This window comes from Porites lutea, chromosome 12 (assembly GCF_958299795.1).
Source record: "Porites lutea chromosome 12, jaPorLute2.1, whole genome shotgun sequence".
Taxonomy (NCBI): domain Eukaryota; kingdom Metazoa; phylum Cnidaria; class Anthozoa; order Scleractinia; family Poritidae; genus Porites; species Porites lutea.
In genome coordinates, this window is record NC_133212.1 from 8569301 (window position 1) to 8586549 (window position 17249).

Sequence of the window (17249 nt, forward strand, 5' to 3'; positions counted from 1 at the left end):
ATTAGGTTTGCTCCTGGATCCCAACTTTATTTAGAAAGACCTCCCCCAGACAGATATCTTGGGGGAGGAGAGAGAGAGTCGCTGAGCGGCAATGTAATTTTTTTCGGAAAATAATTACGGTTTCTATAGGTCGTAAATAACCGCGCCTCAATCGAAATTGAACGAACGCGTTTGGGCATTTTACCTCTGTTCACAAAAAAACGTATTCAACGAATTTGAGTTAGTATAAAGATGGTGGGCGAAAAACAGAAGAACTATAGTTAATTAATATGCTGATGCCAGTGCAAAATTTTAATTAACTTTTTTTAATACACAGGTGCTGTTACACAAATGTTAGAGTGTATTTTACTTGTTTTTGTCACAACTGTTTGCGGGATAAGCCGTATTTCAGAGACTGATTTCAAAGCTGTTAATTTTGCTGTTGCGAAAGAAGGACGAAAGTTAAACGGAAACGTGATAAAAGAGATAGATGTGGAATCAGAAGGCGCGTGTAGGCTTCATTGCGTCAATGAAGAGCGATGCCGCTCTTACAACTTTAGAATCACAAACAACAAACCAGGCAATTTCTTATGCCAGTTGAGTGAATCTGATAAATTTGCTGGATTCAGTAATTTTACAGAAGACGGTGATTTCAAGTACAAAGGGACACAGGTAATAACTGCTTAACTCAGAATTGTTGGTCAAGTCCAAAGATACTCCTCACGGATAGCTTTTCTCTAGTTTTCAAATTTACCTGCGGTTCTAGTCTACTTTAGGATCAAATATTGACAAAAAAAAAACGAGGAAAACGGAAAAAAATCTTGCATGCTGTCGGGGATATCTTGAGACTTCAAATTTATTTAAATTTCCAATTGTCAAAACACTGATTTACGCTTGATAAAGATTGCCTAAATGCTTTACAGCGTAACTACGTCATAAAGGAAATGTATGTACTCGTTCATGAAGTACATAGTTAAGGTGGCTGCGATTTGTTTGCAATTTGGAGAGCTACTCTTTCAAGATCAACTGAGTTCAGTAATCAGAGTTCCTCTCAGAAGGAACTCCAAAAATGCTTCTAGCTGCCATACACCTGCTGGAGGTCACTGAAATGGGCTTATGTCGTTCATTGTTAATAATGCATGATAATTATGTTGTTGATGCTAAAGAAACTTTATCCAGCTTTCCCTTCTGTTTAAAAGTGTTTCAAGAAGAAAAATATAAAATTCCTGTTTCCAAATTAAACCAGAAATTTTAAACCTCTTTCAGTGAAACATGTGTGGTTTGATAAACTTAATTATTTGCTCTGCATATCCACCCGGCTTTGTCATCTTTGCTGTTACCTCTCCCTGACTCGGATTGTCGTTTTTAGTTTTCAATTCCGATTCTTAATTAAATTAGACGCCTTTCAAGGTTAAGAACTTAGAAACATCGGAAACTGATTAAGCATTTTCTCGATCATAAAGAGTTAACGTTTAAGTTAGGAAAAAATCACTTAAGAAAATTACCCTTAGGTCTGGAAATACGTTCGTTCAGTTTAGAACTAGAAAACTTAGTATTTGCTTTAAGGTTTTCTTCGGTTTTTATATTTATTTAGAAAATAATTCATAGTGTTTTTTAGAGGAGCAATAAATGTGTATAGAAAGTGAAATTCTGGTCACCTCTCCACAACGGTCACCTCTCCACAACGGTCACCTCTCTACAATGGTCATCTCTCTATAACGGTCACCTCTCTACAACGGTCACCTCTCTACAACGGTCACCTCTCTATAACGGTCACCTCTCCACAACGGTCACCTCTCTACAATAGTCACCTCTCTACAATGGTCACCTCTCTACAACGGTCACCTCTCCACAACGGTCACCTCTCTACAACGGTCACCTCTCCACAACGGTCACCTCTCTACAACGGTCACCTCTCCACAACGGTCACCTCTCCACAACGGTCACCTCTCTATAACGGTCACCTCTCTACAATAATCACCTCTCTACAATAGTCATCTCTCTACAACGGTCACCTCTCCACAACGGTCACCTCTCCACAACGGTCACCTCTCTATAACTGTCACCTCTCTACAACGTTCACCTCTCTATAACGGTCACCTCTCCACAACGGTCACCTTTCTATAACGGTTACCTCTCTATAACGGTCACCTCTCTACAACGGTCACCTCTCTATAACGGTCACCTCTCTATAACGGTCACCTCTCTACAACGGTCACCTCTCTATAATGGTCATCTCTCTACAACGGTCACCTCTCCACAACGGTCACCTCTCTATAACGGTCACCTGTCTACAACGGCCACCTCTCTATAACGGTCACCTGTCTACAACGGCCCCCTCTCTATAACGGCCACTTTGTTTTGTCTCGGCGGACAGTTCCCACATTCACTCTTATTTAAACCTCTCCGCAACAGCTACTAACGCATGACCCTAACTACCAAAATATCCTCTCGTCAACGACCAGTTTTTTTCAGCGACTGATGAAAAAGTCAAGAATGGTTCCGAATTTATCCGTATGGCACCTTTATGATCTGATGATCGTGGCAGTCGAATTTCAGTTTTGTTTCATATATACTGCTGCAGTACGCAAAAATTGTCTACGATACTTACAGCGAATGCTGCGAACCTTACTCGTTTTGTCACGTTAACATTTTGTTTCAAAACACTATTCAAGATTTTTGTGTATTTTGTCTCTATGCATTATATATGATGTGAAGTATATATAAAATAATTCATTTTTGAACTGCGGTTGCGGTTGTAGAAGCCACACATAGCTCATAGCTCAGTTGGTAGAGCAACGCACCGGTAACGCGGAGGTCACGGGTTCGAATCCCGTTGAAGCCCTGATTTTTTTTTTCAGGCTTCTTCTTTCCAATTGCTTAAAATTGGAAAATTTACTGCGCTGATCATTCTTCACTTTTATATATGATTTAATTAACCATAATTATGGGACACAGTAAGCATAAACGTAGCACAAAAAAACATGTTATACTGCAAAAAAAGTTGTCATATGACACCCCTACCTCCACATAACGGCCACCTCTCTACAACAGCTACTTTCTTCTGTCCCCAAGGTGGTAGCCTGGAACAGCAGACGTATTTCTGGTCGCAAGGTAGCCTGCGAACAGCAGACGTATTTTCACGTCTTCTGTTCGCAGGCTACCCAGGTGGCCGTTGTGGCCGTGAGAGGTTCCACGTGGTAGTTTGTCTTTTTTTTAGTGGGTTTCTTGCTTTCGAGCATGCCTGGAGGACTTGTGCTTTTCGCAACACGTGTACGACTAGCTGCGAAGTAGTTCAAATGGGTTTTTCTTTTTACGTGTTTATTTTTTATTTATTCATTTGACTAAAAAAAGTTATTATTCAGCTGAAAGTGCATCTTTTTATTTGGAAAATGTATTCGTATCACTCGATTTATTTTTGAGATGACGTTAGAGCTAATGAAATTGGTATTGCTTCAAGAGCGAAAGAAATGTATGTTAATGAGGCCTGCTCCTTGAAAATTTCTTCCGGGTCGTATGAATGGCAAAGCTTGGCAGTTTTTTTAGGTTTTGTTGGTTTGTGTGTTTATGTTTGCGTTTGTTGTTCTTCTTGTTTATTTTTCAAATTCTCGAGGCAAAATAGTGTAAACAAAAGCTTAATTGTGTGAAAATCGTTAATAAGCTTGACTGTGTATCCTTGACATATTTTTCATACACTACAGAGTGTCTGCGAGTCCAGTAACGTGAACCCTTGCGGCGAAAACGGTATCTGCATCCCAAACTACTTCATGAAGACCTTTACGTGTAAATGTGACACTGATTACAGAGGAATACCATGCGGTAAGTGTCGAAAAACACGTTCCAATCGGTAGACGTTGAACGCAGACGCGGGCTAGAAATCACAAAACCACGATGCAATGTAAATACCCTCAACGCAACTTCTTACTGCCGTCATCTTTTACCTTTTATGTCACTTTAGCACAGTACCTAAACCGTGCCGGGAGGCTTTGCTGAATATACAAATTACGTTCAAACTTTGAAATAGTTTGCCATCTAGAGCAATAGACCTTTTTACCGATACGGCGGCCATATTGAATTATTCGATTTTAGGAGTATTATAGGATGCCCAGGGGGCATAAGTACATTTCGTTTGTTTTTTTAGGGGTTTTCGGCACATTTTTTCTTAATGCTTTCTAAGAATAAGATTGTAATGGGGAACAAGATCCTTGTGCCGTGTTTGGATGTTATAATGATCGCCTTTTTCCCGAGAAATATATAGTGAAAGACCGTACTTCTAATACTAAACTAGAAAAAGGCGATCATTATTACATCCAAACACGGCACAAAGATCTTTTTTCCCATTACAATCTTATTCTAAGAAAACTTTAAGAGAAAATGTCCCGAAAAGGCCTCGAAAATACAAACGAAATGTGCTTATGCCCCCTGGGCACCCTATAATACTCCTTAACCCATTCGCTCCTGGAGATTTTGCCGAAAAACGCGTTTTGAAGCTAGTCGAGTGGTTTTCTGGTCACTGTCGTGCTATAAAGAGCTAAAACTTACCACAAACCGCTTTACAGGTCGTACACTTCGCGGCCTTCTGATCCAGATGCAAAATATCAGCTTGCGAAGTTCGGGCACGCGCAGAAAGCAAAATTTCGACAGTTTTTGGGTTTAAAAGTGACACAGCAGTCTTGACTTTACTTTTCGCTTTCTCTCCTCCCCTCTTTTTTCGCTTTTGTTGCCTCATTTTTTTTTTCTCTTGCTGGGCATTTAGTAGGCTTCATTTTGGTGGGAATACTTTTTAGGAAAGCTTTTAGGATCTTAGGATTAGGTGAAAGGAAAGGTAGGTGGGCAATGGAACAAGATTTTCATGGAGATTTTCAGGTCAATGTTACATGGTTTTTTGCCTCTTTCTCCGGTTTCCTTGACTGAATTGTGCTCATTCTGGTATGGTTTGAAAGATCTCTTCACTTTGCACAAGTTAGCGGACAAAGTTGTCCTCGACCGTTAAAACTGATGACGTCACAAAGGGTAGAAAGGACGTGGATCCGCACGAGCGGTTACGGGCGGTTTAGGGGCGAATGGGTTAAATGGAATTAATTCAATATGGCTGCCGTATAGGTAAAAAGGTCTGTTTGTGCAATTTTCAGACTTTTACATAAGCACTTTCTAATAAAATTATTGCAACTATCAAAACTGCGAAATTGCTGGGTGACCGAAAGCGTTAATGAGGCACCATAATTTTTTTTCTTTGACGAGAGAGAACAAGAATCATTAGTCCAGACGTTTGGGCTGCAGTGACCTCAAAGTTCTGACGTGATTCACGCAGAACCTCCTTTTCGCCTCCTACCCTCTCAAGAAGACAAGTACAGATGGAGGCTATGGACGGAAGGTGGTTAACCTTGTGTTACGAACGTGTAACAAGATTTGTAACGAGTGGGACCAGCGACATTCAAATAACAGCAACACGTTTATTATAAACGAATATAATTTACATACACGATCAGAGTGAACACAACTAGCTCTAAGATACGAGTAAATACAGAGTTCAAAGCTTACTGTATCCGCTGGCACAGCCTCCAGTTCAGTTCCTAACATCAACAGATGTAATTGTCCGAAGACAATGTCCATATAAATCCATAAATGAGGGAAAAATCATAACCCAAAGCAGGCAAGCTAAGCATAGCCCCAAAAACTCCTGTCGCCTTCAACAAAACTCGTGGGCTCCTCTCACATGCCCAAATATGGTCAAAGCAGTCAGTGTGCCATATTTGGCAAAACTTACAGATACATGTACATGTAACACTCCCCTTCTTAAATAAAAAGAAAGTTTTGGTAACACAACTTTCTTTTAGTGTAAAAAGTCTAACATGTGAACATTTCCAAGTTACACTCTAGAGAGGCAGTCAGCAATCAAATTGTCTTTGCCCTTAATGTGTCTTATTTCTAGGTTGTACTCCTGTAACATCAAGCTCCATCTAAGTAACCTCTGATTCTTGTTCTTCAATTTATGCAGAAATACAAGAGGATTGTGATCACTGAAAACAATGACTGCTGCACAAGAAGAACTTACATAAACTTCAAAATACTGCAAAGCTAAAACTAAAGCCAAGCACTCTTTTTCAACTGTGGAATAATTTCTCTGATTGGTATTAAATTTCTTAGAAAAATAACAAATAGGATGGTCAACTCCATCCTTGTCCTCTTGTAACAGTACTGCACCGGCAGCAACATCACTTGCATCAACTGCTAACTTGAACTGATGATCAAAGTCTGGTGCTGAAAGGACTGGTGCACTCTTCAGTATAGCTTTAAGTTCCTCAAAGGCTTGTTCACACTTGTCATTCCAGAGAAACTTAGCTTTCTTACTTAGCAACTGTGTCAAAGGCTCAGCTACAGTGGAGAAATTTTGACAAAACTTGCGGTAATAGCCAGCCATGCCCAGAAAGCGCATCAGTTGTTTCCTGGATTCTGGTCGAGGAAAATCAGAAATGACCTTGACCTTAGCATCAACAGGTTTGACTTGACCTTGTCCAACCACGTGACCCAAGTATGTCACATGTGCACGTGCAAACTCAGATTTGGCAAGGTTGACTGTGAGCTTTGCCTCAGTCAGTCTTTCAAAGAAACTTCGGATAATTCTCAGATGATCCTCCCAGGTGTCACTATAAATAATAATATCATCGATGTAAGCTTCGCAACCATCAAGACCGGCAATAACATCGTTAATAAGCCGCTGGAATGTGGCTGGCGAGTTTTTCATTCCAAATGCCGCAACTTTATATTGAAATAATCCGTCAGGAGTAACAAAGGCTGAGATTTCTTTAGCACGGTCAGTAAGTGGTACTTGCCAAAATCCCTTGAGTAAGTCAAACTTGGTTACATATTTGGCAGGCCCAATTCTGTCAATGCAATCATCCATCCGGGGAATTGGGAATGTATCTGATTTGGTCACATTGTTAACCTTTCTGTAATCAGTACACATTCTGTAAGTTCCGTCAGGCTTTGGAACAAGGATACATGGCGAACTCCAATTACTCTTGCTGGGCTCAATGAAGTCATTCTCCAACAGGTATTTAATCTCCTCATGTAAATACTTTTGCTTTGCTGGATTCAACCTGTAGGGATGCTGTTTCACTGGTGTAGCATCGCCGACATCAACATCATGATAGATTTTGTCTGTCCTGGTAGGGACATCAGGAAATAAATGCTCAAACTCTTGTAGCAGATGCTCCAGATCCTGGCGCTGTGATGGTAGAAGGTGGGATAATTTGGAATCCAGATCTTGGAGAATGTCAGAGTTCGTGAGCTTGGCTGTGCCAGGCAGATTGAAATTCTCACTACAGCTACTTACAACCTCATCAGGATCAGATGTAACTACATTAACAGGATGAACTGTTACAGTGCTATCTCGGTCTACATATGGCTTAAGCATATTAACATGACACAACTGTGTTTGCTTGCGCCTGTCAGGGGTAACCACTACATAATTAAGGTCACTTAACTTCTTGTCAATAACATAGGGGCCAAAATACCTCGCCCTAAGTGGGTTTCCAGAAACAGGAAGTAAAGCAAGAACCTTTTGACCCGGTTTAAATGTACGATTAACAGTGTTAAGATCATATCTAGACTTCATTGATTTCTGAGCTGAAACTAAATTAGCCCTTGCTAACTCACATGCTCTTGTGAGTTTAGTACGAAAATCCGACACATACTGCAAAAGATTTAAAGACTCATTACTACTCGAAATGAACTTTTCCTTAAGAAGTTTAAGAGGTCCTCTCACAGTGTGTCCAAAAACCAACTCGAACGGACTAAAACCTAACGACTCCTGAACTGACTCTCTCGCTGCAAACAAAAGTAGATGGACGCCCTCATCCCAATCCTTCTCTGTATCATAACAATAGGTGCGAATCATATTCTTGTACGTCTGGTGGAACCTTTCAAGTGAGCCCTGACTCTCAGGATGGTAGGCAGATGAGTTGTACTGCTTTATGTCCAGTTCATGCATAACTTGCTGAAAAACACCAGACATAAAGTTTGAACCTTGGTCAGACTGGATAGACTTCGGTAGCCCAAACAGTGAGAAAAACTTGGTTAAAGCTTTAGCAATGGATTTGGTCTTGATATTTCTGAGAGGAATGGCTTCAGGAAACCGGGTAGAGGCACACATGATCGTCAACAGGTACTGATTACCAGACCTCGTTCTGGGTAGAGGACCAACGCAATCTATAATTATCCTGCTGAATGGTTCCTCAAAGGCAGGAATTGGCTGAAGTGGAGCTTTAGGGATGGACTGGTTAGGCTTCCCTACAATTTGACAGGTATTACAAGATCTACAAAATTCAGCTACATCCTTCTTCAAGTTGGGCCAGTAAAAATGATTCAATATCTTCTGATAGGTCTTGTTGACCCCCAGGTGTCCAGCAAGTGGAGTTTCGTGTGCCATGCTGAGAATCTCTACTCGGTAAGCTTTAGGGATAACAACCTGATACTTGATAGCCCACTCATCCTCAGCAGAAATATCGGGTGGTCTCCACTTTCGCATCAAGACTCCATTCTTAACAAAGTAGCAGTTGGGATTACTTGAAACTTCACTTTCATCCACGGTTCTTGGAAATAGGCACGATATATCTGGGTCTTTATGCTGTTCAGCAATTAAATTCCCCTTTGAGATTTTTTCTTCGTAATCAGAAAAACTTTCATCAGGTGAATTCTTTCCTGAGGATTTGAATTCCTCTGAGACTTCTGGAAGGTCAGTCTCACAAACTTGACTCATAAATGTATCAGCCAAATCAACATCAGGATTGATGTCATCTTCAATTGCCTTTTTCTTACTCATGGCTCGAGTAACTGCACAGGATGGATACAAACCAGGAATTTCTTTTTCAATAGGGTCAGAAGTTTGATTTAAACATGGGTTTTCAGTAACAACAGGGTTAATAACTACCTTGTTCCCTGCAAGGTCATTTCCCAAAAGAAGGTGAACCCCATCAAAAGGTAAAGAAGGTCTAATGCCCAGGGTAACAGATCCAGATACTAAATTTGATGACAAATAAACATTATGGAGGGGAACAGGTGTATAGTCCGAAGAATCCACACCCTTAATAAGGACACTTACCCCTGCAGATGACTTTTCAGAAAACGGCAAAGCATCTGCCAACAAAAGAGACTGTGAAGCTCCAGTGTCCCTCAAAATTTTAACTGCAGTGGCATTTGACAAATCACTTGTCAGTGATACAAAACCATCATGTATGAATGGCTCAAAAGTCTCCATAATGGGTTTGGTAGGAAAACTAACCCCATAACGAGAATCTCTAAGAGATTTAATCCCATGTAATGTATCATTCACATTGTCACAAAATTGGGGAACAGATCTGGAAGATGTTATCAAACCAGTTGGTTTAGATTCATTTTGACCCTGCTGCTTCCTTTTTAACTTACGACAATCTGACAACACATGACCCTCTTTCTTGCAATAATTACAAACAACTGAATTGAAAGGCTTTTTTGGCAAAGGAGGTTTAGAATTTATGGGAGGCTTGAACCTTGAACTTGAACGTGAGCCATTTTCAAATTTATCCTTCCGTGAATCTTCCTTGCCAGAATTTCCTGTAGAACCAGGCGGCGGTGAATTTGAGGATGAAGGATCTTGACGGCCACCAGGAGAAAAGGACTGGTGAGGTTTGCCAACAAATGAATCCTTGTGAGTCAACGAGTAATCATCGGCGAGACGAGCAGCATTTTCAAGAGTCTCCGCTTTCTGTTCATCAATAAAGGTTCTGACACTACTGGGAATGCACCTCTTAAATTCCTCAACTAAAATAAGCTGCCTTAGCCTATCGTAATTATTATCAATTTCCTGAGAAGAGCACCAACGATCAAAGAGTTGTTCTTTGGTCCTAGCGAATTCAACATATGTCTCACTGCTTCCTTTCTCTTGATTGCGAAATTTCTGACGATATGCCTCCGGTACTAACTCATATCCCTTAAGGATAAGTTGCTTGACAGAATCATAATCCAAAGCTTGTTCTACTGATAGCTGAGTATAAATTTCTCGTGCTTTACCTACAAGTACACTCTGTAATAACATTGGCCAATGTTTCTTAGGCCATTCAAGATTCTGAGCAACCTTTTCAAAATGTAGAAAATACTTGTCAACGTCTGCCTCATGAAAAGGTGGGACTAATTTAATGTACTTAGATACATCAAATTTAACACTAGAACTAGATATAGGATGACTACATCCCAATTTCTCTTGCATTTCCAACTTCTTCATTTCTAATTCATGGTCTAACCTCTGCTTTCGATTCGTGCTTCCCTTTCTTTCTCCCTCTCTCGTAGTTCTCGTTCCTTGAACTCTAGTTCCCGTAACTCCCGTTCCTTTTGGGCATCAAATTTCCTAAGTTCCAACTCAAGTTCTAATTTTCTAATTTCTATATCTGAGGTATCAGACGAAGCAAGCGATTCCAATACAGACCCCTCAAATAACTTTAAACTAACCAAATGTTTCATGACAATGTGTTGAATTACATCTTTTCGCATCGCTTTCCTGACATCTAACTTTAAATGTTTCCCAAGGGAAAGGAGATCATCCTTTTTCAAATTCTCAAATGTTGTTTGACAAGGCGCAAGCATAAACTGTTCCGGATTAAAAGGTTGCGTCATCCTAAATGTCGCTGGATCGACACGACAACTCAAAACCACGACCGACAAACACACGTGCAAGGAAACGCACAACGAATAAAGCTGCATAAAATGGTCGCTCCCGGACAGGCCCCCAATTGTTACGAACGTGTAACAAGATTTGTAACGAGTGGGACCAGCGACATTCAAATAACAGCAACACGTTTATTATAAACGAATATAATTTACATACACGATCAGAGTGAACACAACTAGCTCTAAGATACGAGTAAATACAGAGTTCAAAGCTTACTGTATCCGCTGGCACAGCCTCCAGTTCAGTTCCTAACATCAACAGATGTAATTGTCCGAAGACAATGTCCATATAAATCCATAAATGAGGGAAAAATCATAACCCAAAGCAGGCAAGCTAAGCATAGCCCCAAAAACTCCTGTCGCCTTCAACAAAACTCGTGGGCTCCTCTCACATGCCCAAATATGGTCAAAGCAGTCAGTGTGCCATATTTGGCAAAACTTACAGATACATGTACATGTAACACTTGAGTTATTTCGAAATGTCAGCTTTTGTAGATCAGTACGTCTCTGTGATTGGTTAGCTTGTTTATAGAGACGTCCCCTATTTCCTTTGTTGTTCAAGGAATAGTAATTTTTACAGGAGACATCTGCATGCTGGCTATGCAATGACGACCAACTTCAGCGTTTTTTTCCTGCATATTTTTTTTCAGATCTAGTTATGAAAAGCTGTTCTCAGGTTGCTCAAAATGGCTTCACATCAAATGGAGTGCATTACATTTTTCCAGATGGTGGCGACCCAATGGAAGTTCTTTGTGATATGACTATCGACGGTGGATGTTGGACCGTCATTCAGAGACGTTTAGACGGTTCGGTTGATTTTTATCAAGGATGGGAGTCATACAAAAATGGGTTTGGAGATGTAAACGGTGAGTTCTGGCTTGGAAACGACAATTTACACCGTTTAACAGCCGCTCATGATGTCATACTTAGAATTGACGTGGAGGACTTTGACGGCAACATAACATACGCTGAGTATACAACTTTTCAAGTGACTGACGAGGCGGACAAATACCGCATTACGATTGGTGGATACAGCGGTACGGCTGGAGACTCGATGAAAGTAAAGTAAGTAAATAACAGCCCGCTAGAAGATGATCTGATCTAGACTTACATGGAACCCTTAACACATGAGGAGCAGCTTCCATGTACTTATATGCAACAATTCCAAAATTCACCAGGTAAACGCCTTTTAAGGTGGCTGACAAAGCAATAAAGTAATACCGAATTATGAATAAGGAAACTAAGACGAAGTTATTAATTACCACGGATTTGTCAAACATTACTTTAAAACACGCAAAAACCCCGATTATATGCCAGTAAATGAGAAATATAAAACTGTTTACGAAACCGCCACCCGGTTAGCACAGTTGGATTAACGCCAGTCTGCAGAGCAGGAGTTCGTGGGTTCAAACGCTGGCCAGACCATCAATCAGGGACTTAAAACAGCTCGTAAGGTTATGCTAGCTGTGATCAAAGATCTTGTCTTAGTTCAGATGATTGCGTCACTGGTTGGTCACGTTAAGCCGTTGGCATTGTGTCCTTTATCCTTCTTTATCAGTTGAAAGGGAACGCAAAAGAGCCCACAATTCTTAAAATAGTGACGAACGTAGACCCCGATGATGTAGTCAAGTTTCAAGGGGGATTAAGGCAGTGCCTTCACCGGTTCCCAGCTACTGGCTTTACGCTTGTATACCAAGAATTTGCGAGTCTACGTAGTCAGTCAAGCTGTCGGGGCTCACAGTAAAAAACAAAACAAACAACTGATTGATCCCCAATTTTGTTTTAAGGCTACAAGAAGTTTTTGATTTTTTTTTCCTCTTGTCTTTACAGTGGCATGCAGTTTTCGACCAAAGATGCCGACAATGATGCCTTGCAATCGACCCACTGTGCTCAAAGCAAGAAGGGGGCATGGTGGTACTCTGGTTGTAGCCTGTCAAACCTTAATGGGTTGTATCATAATGGTGGATATATACAGGGCGATATTGGAATGAAATGGAAGACATTTAGAGGACATTTTTATTCACTAAAACGTACTGAGATGAAAGTAAAACCCAAATCGTAATATCTGTTGACAGTAACGAAGATGGGAGGCCTAACGAGTGGATACCAAGACGACACAACTTTGAATTAATCATTTTACGTTACAAAGAAAACAAACCTCTTTCGGCGCCCGGTGATTTGAGGATTATTCCTAAAGATGATAGATCGTCCATAGAAACAGATAACGAACAAATGGCTATGCTGCGCAATACTACGCGCCTCCGACAAAAGTTATCAATGCATGCGTTTATTTACTGCTTGGAATAAAAACGAACGGTGGTTTAATCCCTCGCGTCGCGGCCGGTTTTTAAAACAAACAGTTTCAGATAGGCCTGGACGAAGAGTTCCCACAACCTCGTTCCTAGAGTTAAGCGAAAGAATCTGGGAACAAGGTGAAAGCTCCCAGTGTCGAGAAGCAGAAGTGAATTTTTCAGGGCAACCGTGGAGTTTTAACCGAGGGCATTCAACCTTCGACATACATGCTGACGGAAAGCCGTTCGTTCTATAACCCCTTTCTCCCTCTTCCTTTCAACTATACACTACAAGCTTTTTTGACAAAAAGATCGGGTTAAGATAAAAAAAAACTGTCATTTTGTGCTTATAGATGACGTGAGCTATAAATTAAACACGCATAAACTGGCTTACTTCGACCTTATTAGTTACTGAACACATGAAAATGATTGTTAAGGACTACCTCCTACCCGTAAGACACACATCAGATCTGACCAGTTCACCACCAATGAGGCTTTCAATACTACTATAACAATCATAATATATCAACACCTAGTATTAAACTGGTTGGACAAGGAAGCTGACTTAGCAAGGTATATATATTAAAAGTAATATAAATAGAAGCTCCGCTTTTAGGCTTAGCTTTATCTATATATGTATTAGCAAAAGGTTTCCCTTACCGGCGCCGAATCCCGATAATAGGATATCTTTCTTTTTCTTTTGTCTTCTTAAAAGACCTTAAAAACCATAGGTTGATATCTTCAGTTCAAGGTGGAGTCCAATTACTTTTTTGTTAACACTAGACGTACTTACGCTGGTCAACGTCATATCAAAGAACCTTTATCCTTATATCTAGTATTAAGAAGGAAAAACAACTACGAAGGAATTTTTGAAAACGAAATTCTTTCGCGATGTTTAAAGCCAGTTTCCTTAAAAAGGAATTTTGGAACTCGAATCAGTTCATGAAGAATTAGATATGAGCATTGCGGTGGTTTCAGTTTACAGTTTAATCAAAAATACAGATTTAATTGAGTGAAAATCCTTCACCACATAAATGTTCTAAAAACCCATTTTAACTGAGTCATGTGTCCTGTTTGTTTTGCTCTCCCGAGCAAAGTTATCGCTTCTTCCATCGCCCAGAATAAGTTTCACGCAAATAAATTCTTTGTTCCGTGGGGCCAGCCTAATTAGAGTGCAATTACTTACTTTCACACCTAGAGATTTACCATTGGGATTTAAACTTTACGCGTGCAAACCGTTTCATTGACAGAACCGATTCTTTTACGAGAGTAGTCGGTATTTAGCTGGCTTTCCGAAAGCTTATTTCAATTATTATGCCGCACACTGAGAAACTAAGCACTGTAAGTACATGTCGGGCGATGTCTATACAGTGCTGCATATCGATTTCTGAGTGACAACAACGGCCCACGAACAAATTGTGGTCTGCCTATGGTGCAATTTTTCACTACCCCTCATCAATAAAAAAAATCAATCAATCAATCAATTTTTATTGAAGCAAGAGCCATTAGTGAACGTATAGTAATGATACAGTCGAATCTAAAAATGAATACATTAACTATCTAATCTAATTATTTAACAACAAGGAAAACTTATAACTAGAGCAGAGACTGCAGGGACACTCGTCTTGGTCCAGCAGGTTACGTTCTTTCAGGTTGTCAAGGAAATTTTTGCAATCAAAGGCCTTCCAAACATGAGGTGGTAGATTGTTCAAGAGCCGGCATGCAGTATATGTTGGGAGAAGTCACGGAAATAGGCTCCTGGAAAGTGAAATACATAATTAAATGCATGTAATTTATCATTTGATCTGTTTTCTTATCGGAATCGGATAGAGGAGACGACCGGAAATACCCGGCTGCCGTCGCAATAAGGCAACCGCATTTACAAATTAAGTAGTCTGCAGATTGGGGGCCTTAGTTTTTAGCGTTTTTCAGCCGCGCTTGAAGCGGACGTGATTTTGAGTCAATAGCGCCTGTTTCGCAGGCTACAGATTAGGTGTCTCGCAGCTTGAGCCTTCAGATCACCTGCTTGGCGTTTTTAATTTTCTGCTTCAACTAAACAGTGTGCGGTTATCCGCACTTAAACACTAAGGTCAGGCAAAGTTAACGCGCCAACAAACATATAATATGATGACTCAAGTGTCTGACTAGTCTAGTCATCAACAACGTTTTGGCAGCGAAAAGAACCTTTAACTTCTTGATCCATAATTGTAGGATCTAGAAAGCTAAGCAATTCTCATTGTTTGTTGAGTAAAACAAGGTGGGTGGCTTCTGAGTTAATTTTTTGAAGATCTTGACCTTTAACTGTTGCTCTGGTAACAGTTACACCCACCCGAGACACTTAACCTTTTAAAAACCGAAGCTAATAACTTGGAGTACATAGAAATTCCGGCTTCTAACTTACAAATCAAGGGCTATTTTTCATTAAAAAACGGCAAGCCTGTCTTTCGGCCTCTTCCGGCTGGAAATTTTGACTACGAAACGACTTTGATAGAGATGCCTAACTTGTCAAAAGTCATAATTAAAATTACATCTATTCAGTGATACCGCTAACTTCCGCTTAGAAGTTTTTCCCTCTCCTCCCGCTTATAGACCCTCTCAGTTATACGCCCATCTACTTGTAAACCAAAAAGAAACATCACCTTATAGGCGCCCCTCCCCCCCCCCCCCACCCCCTTCCAGATATCAGCCACTTTCTAGAGTAGCAGTATTGAAATGGAATCGACTTTTTATGACGTTTTGAAGCTTTAAAAAAGCGAGTACATTCGAAAGGTATTTTTGATCAGCACCGCTATTTAGCTTCTTTTGAAAAGCTTTTGTTAATCCGGTTAAAAGCCTTCTTGGATATATATAAGCCTTATCACCAACTCCCTCCTTTATAAACTATCCTAAAAACCCCTTACGTAGTTGTTTTAGCAAAGGACACACGGAAGTTAACGGTAAGTTTTGGCTCCAAACACTATTAAGTGCGAATCGGCGGGTGTCTGTCAGCGTTGATTGGGTGGACGTTAATATATCCAAATTACACCTGGATCATAAATACTTTAGTCTAAGGTGCTACAACTTAAAGTGAACTATCCAGAAACCGGCCCTTTGACATTTTTTTAACATCCGAATTGCTGTGAAGCCGGCCGATCAAAAATGCTTTTGCTACTGCCAATCGTTTTTTCCGTGACCACTGTATACAGCACAAGCCGTATTTCAGAGCCCGGTTTTCAAGCTGTTAACTTTGCTCAAGCAAAAGAAAGACGAAAATTGAACGGAAGCGTGATAAAGCAAGTTGATGTGAGGTCAGAAGATGAGTGTAGTCTTCAATGCGTCAGGAATGAACGTTGTCTTTCTTACAACTTTAAGAACACAAAGAACGAATCAGGGACTTTCGCGTGTGAGCTGAGCAATTCTGACAGATTTTCTGGCTTTGGTAATTTTACAGACCATGACAATTTTACCTACAGGGGAATACAGGTAAAAATCCCTATTTTTTATGATTTTTTTTTTTTAAATCAACCATGTTAGTTTCTCTCAACCTGGAAAATTTATATCATTCCTATGTCAACAACAATTACAATATATCACGCCAAAGAAAGAAAGGCCATTACATGTATTCAAACCATCATCATCATCCATGTCTTAAACCATCATTCAGAGTTAGAGTGGAAACCCGATACAACGACCGATGTGCCAAGGGAGCAGTAAAATTATATCATTATTTCGAGGAATCGTTATATCGAAACTCCCGATATAACGATATGCTTGAAAAATAAACGAAATATCGTTATTTCGGGGTAAACCTTAGAGAATTGAATGACAAGGAGGCTTAGAACACATTATTATTTTCCTGAACGAAACGTTAGAGATTTCTCAATTACTGTAATGTTATTGTATTAAATTCAATGTTTTGCTTAAATCGCGACAGTGTAATGATAATATCGTTATATGGGGAAAGATTTTACGTTTGGTCCTAAAGTCTCATCGTATATCGGGAATATCGTTATATCGAAGATTGTTATATCGGGGTTCTGTCCCATATATTTTACTGTGACTTTTGCAAGGACATAGAATAACCATCGTTATACCGTGAACATCGTTATATCGACGATCGTTATAGCACTCGAAGTTAAATTTTCTGTCCTTGTTTCAGCGAGTGCATGCAGTGGAAGCTCTTTGCGGAAAAACAAAACTGCTCGAATGGAATACTTTCTTTGTCTTTTTAGTATCAGTAGTGTGATTAGAATGGCAATGATTCCGCTTTTTTGATTTAGAGAGTTTTCTTTAACT

The 17249-nt window shown here is 40.1% G+C and overlaps 1 protein-coding gene across 1 annotated transcript; it reads left to right on the top strand.

Annotated features, from left to right (window-relative positions):
• Positions 1-330: 330 nt before the first annotated feature.
• On the top strand, positions 331-13256 carry LOC140921438 (microfibril-associated glycoprotein 4-like). The gene is made up of 4 exons (XM_073371433.1): positions 331-651; positions 3681-3798; positions 11340-11748; positions 12514-13256. The coding sequence occupies exons 1-4, from the start codon at positions 331-333 to the stop codon at positions 12743-12745; spliced, it is 1080 nt and encodes a 359-aa protein (XP_073227534.1). The 3' UTR covers positions 12746-13256.
• The last annotated feature ends 3993 nt before the right edge of the window (positions 13257-17249 follow it).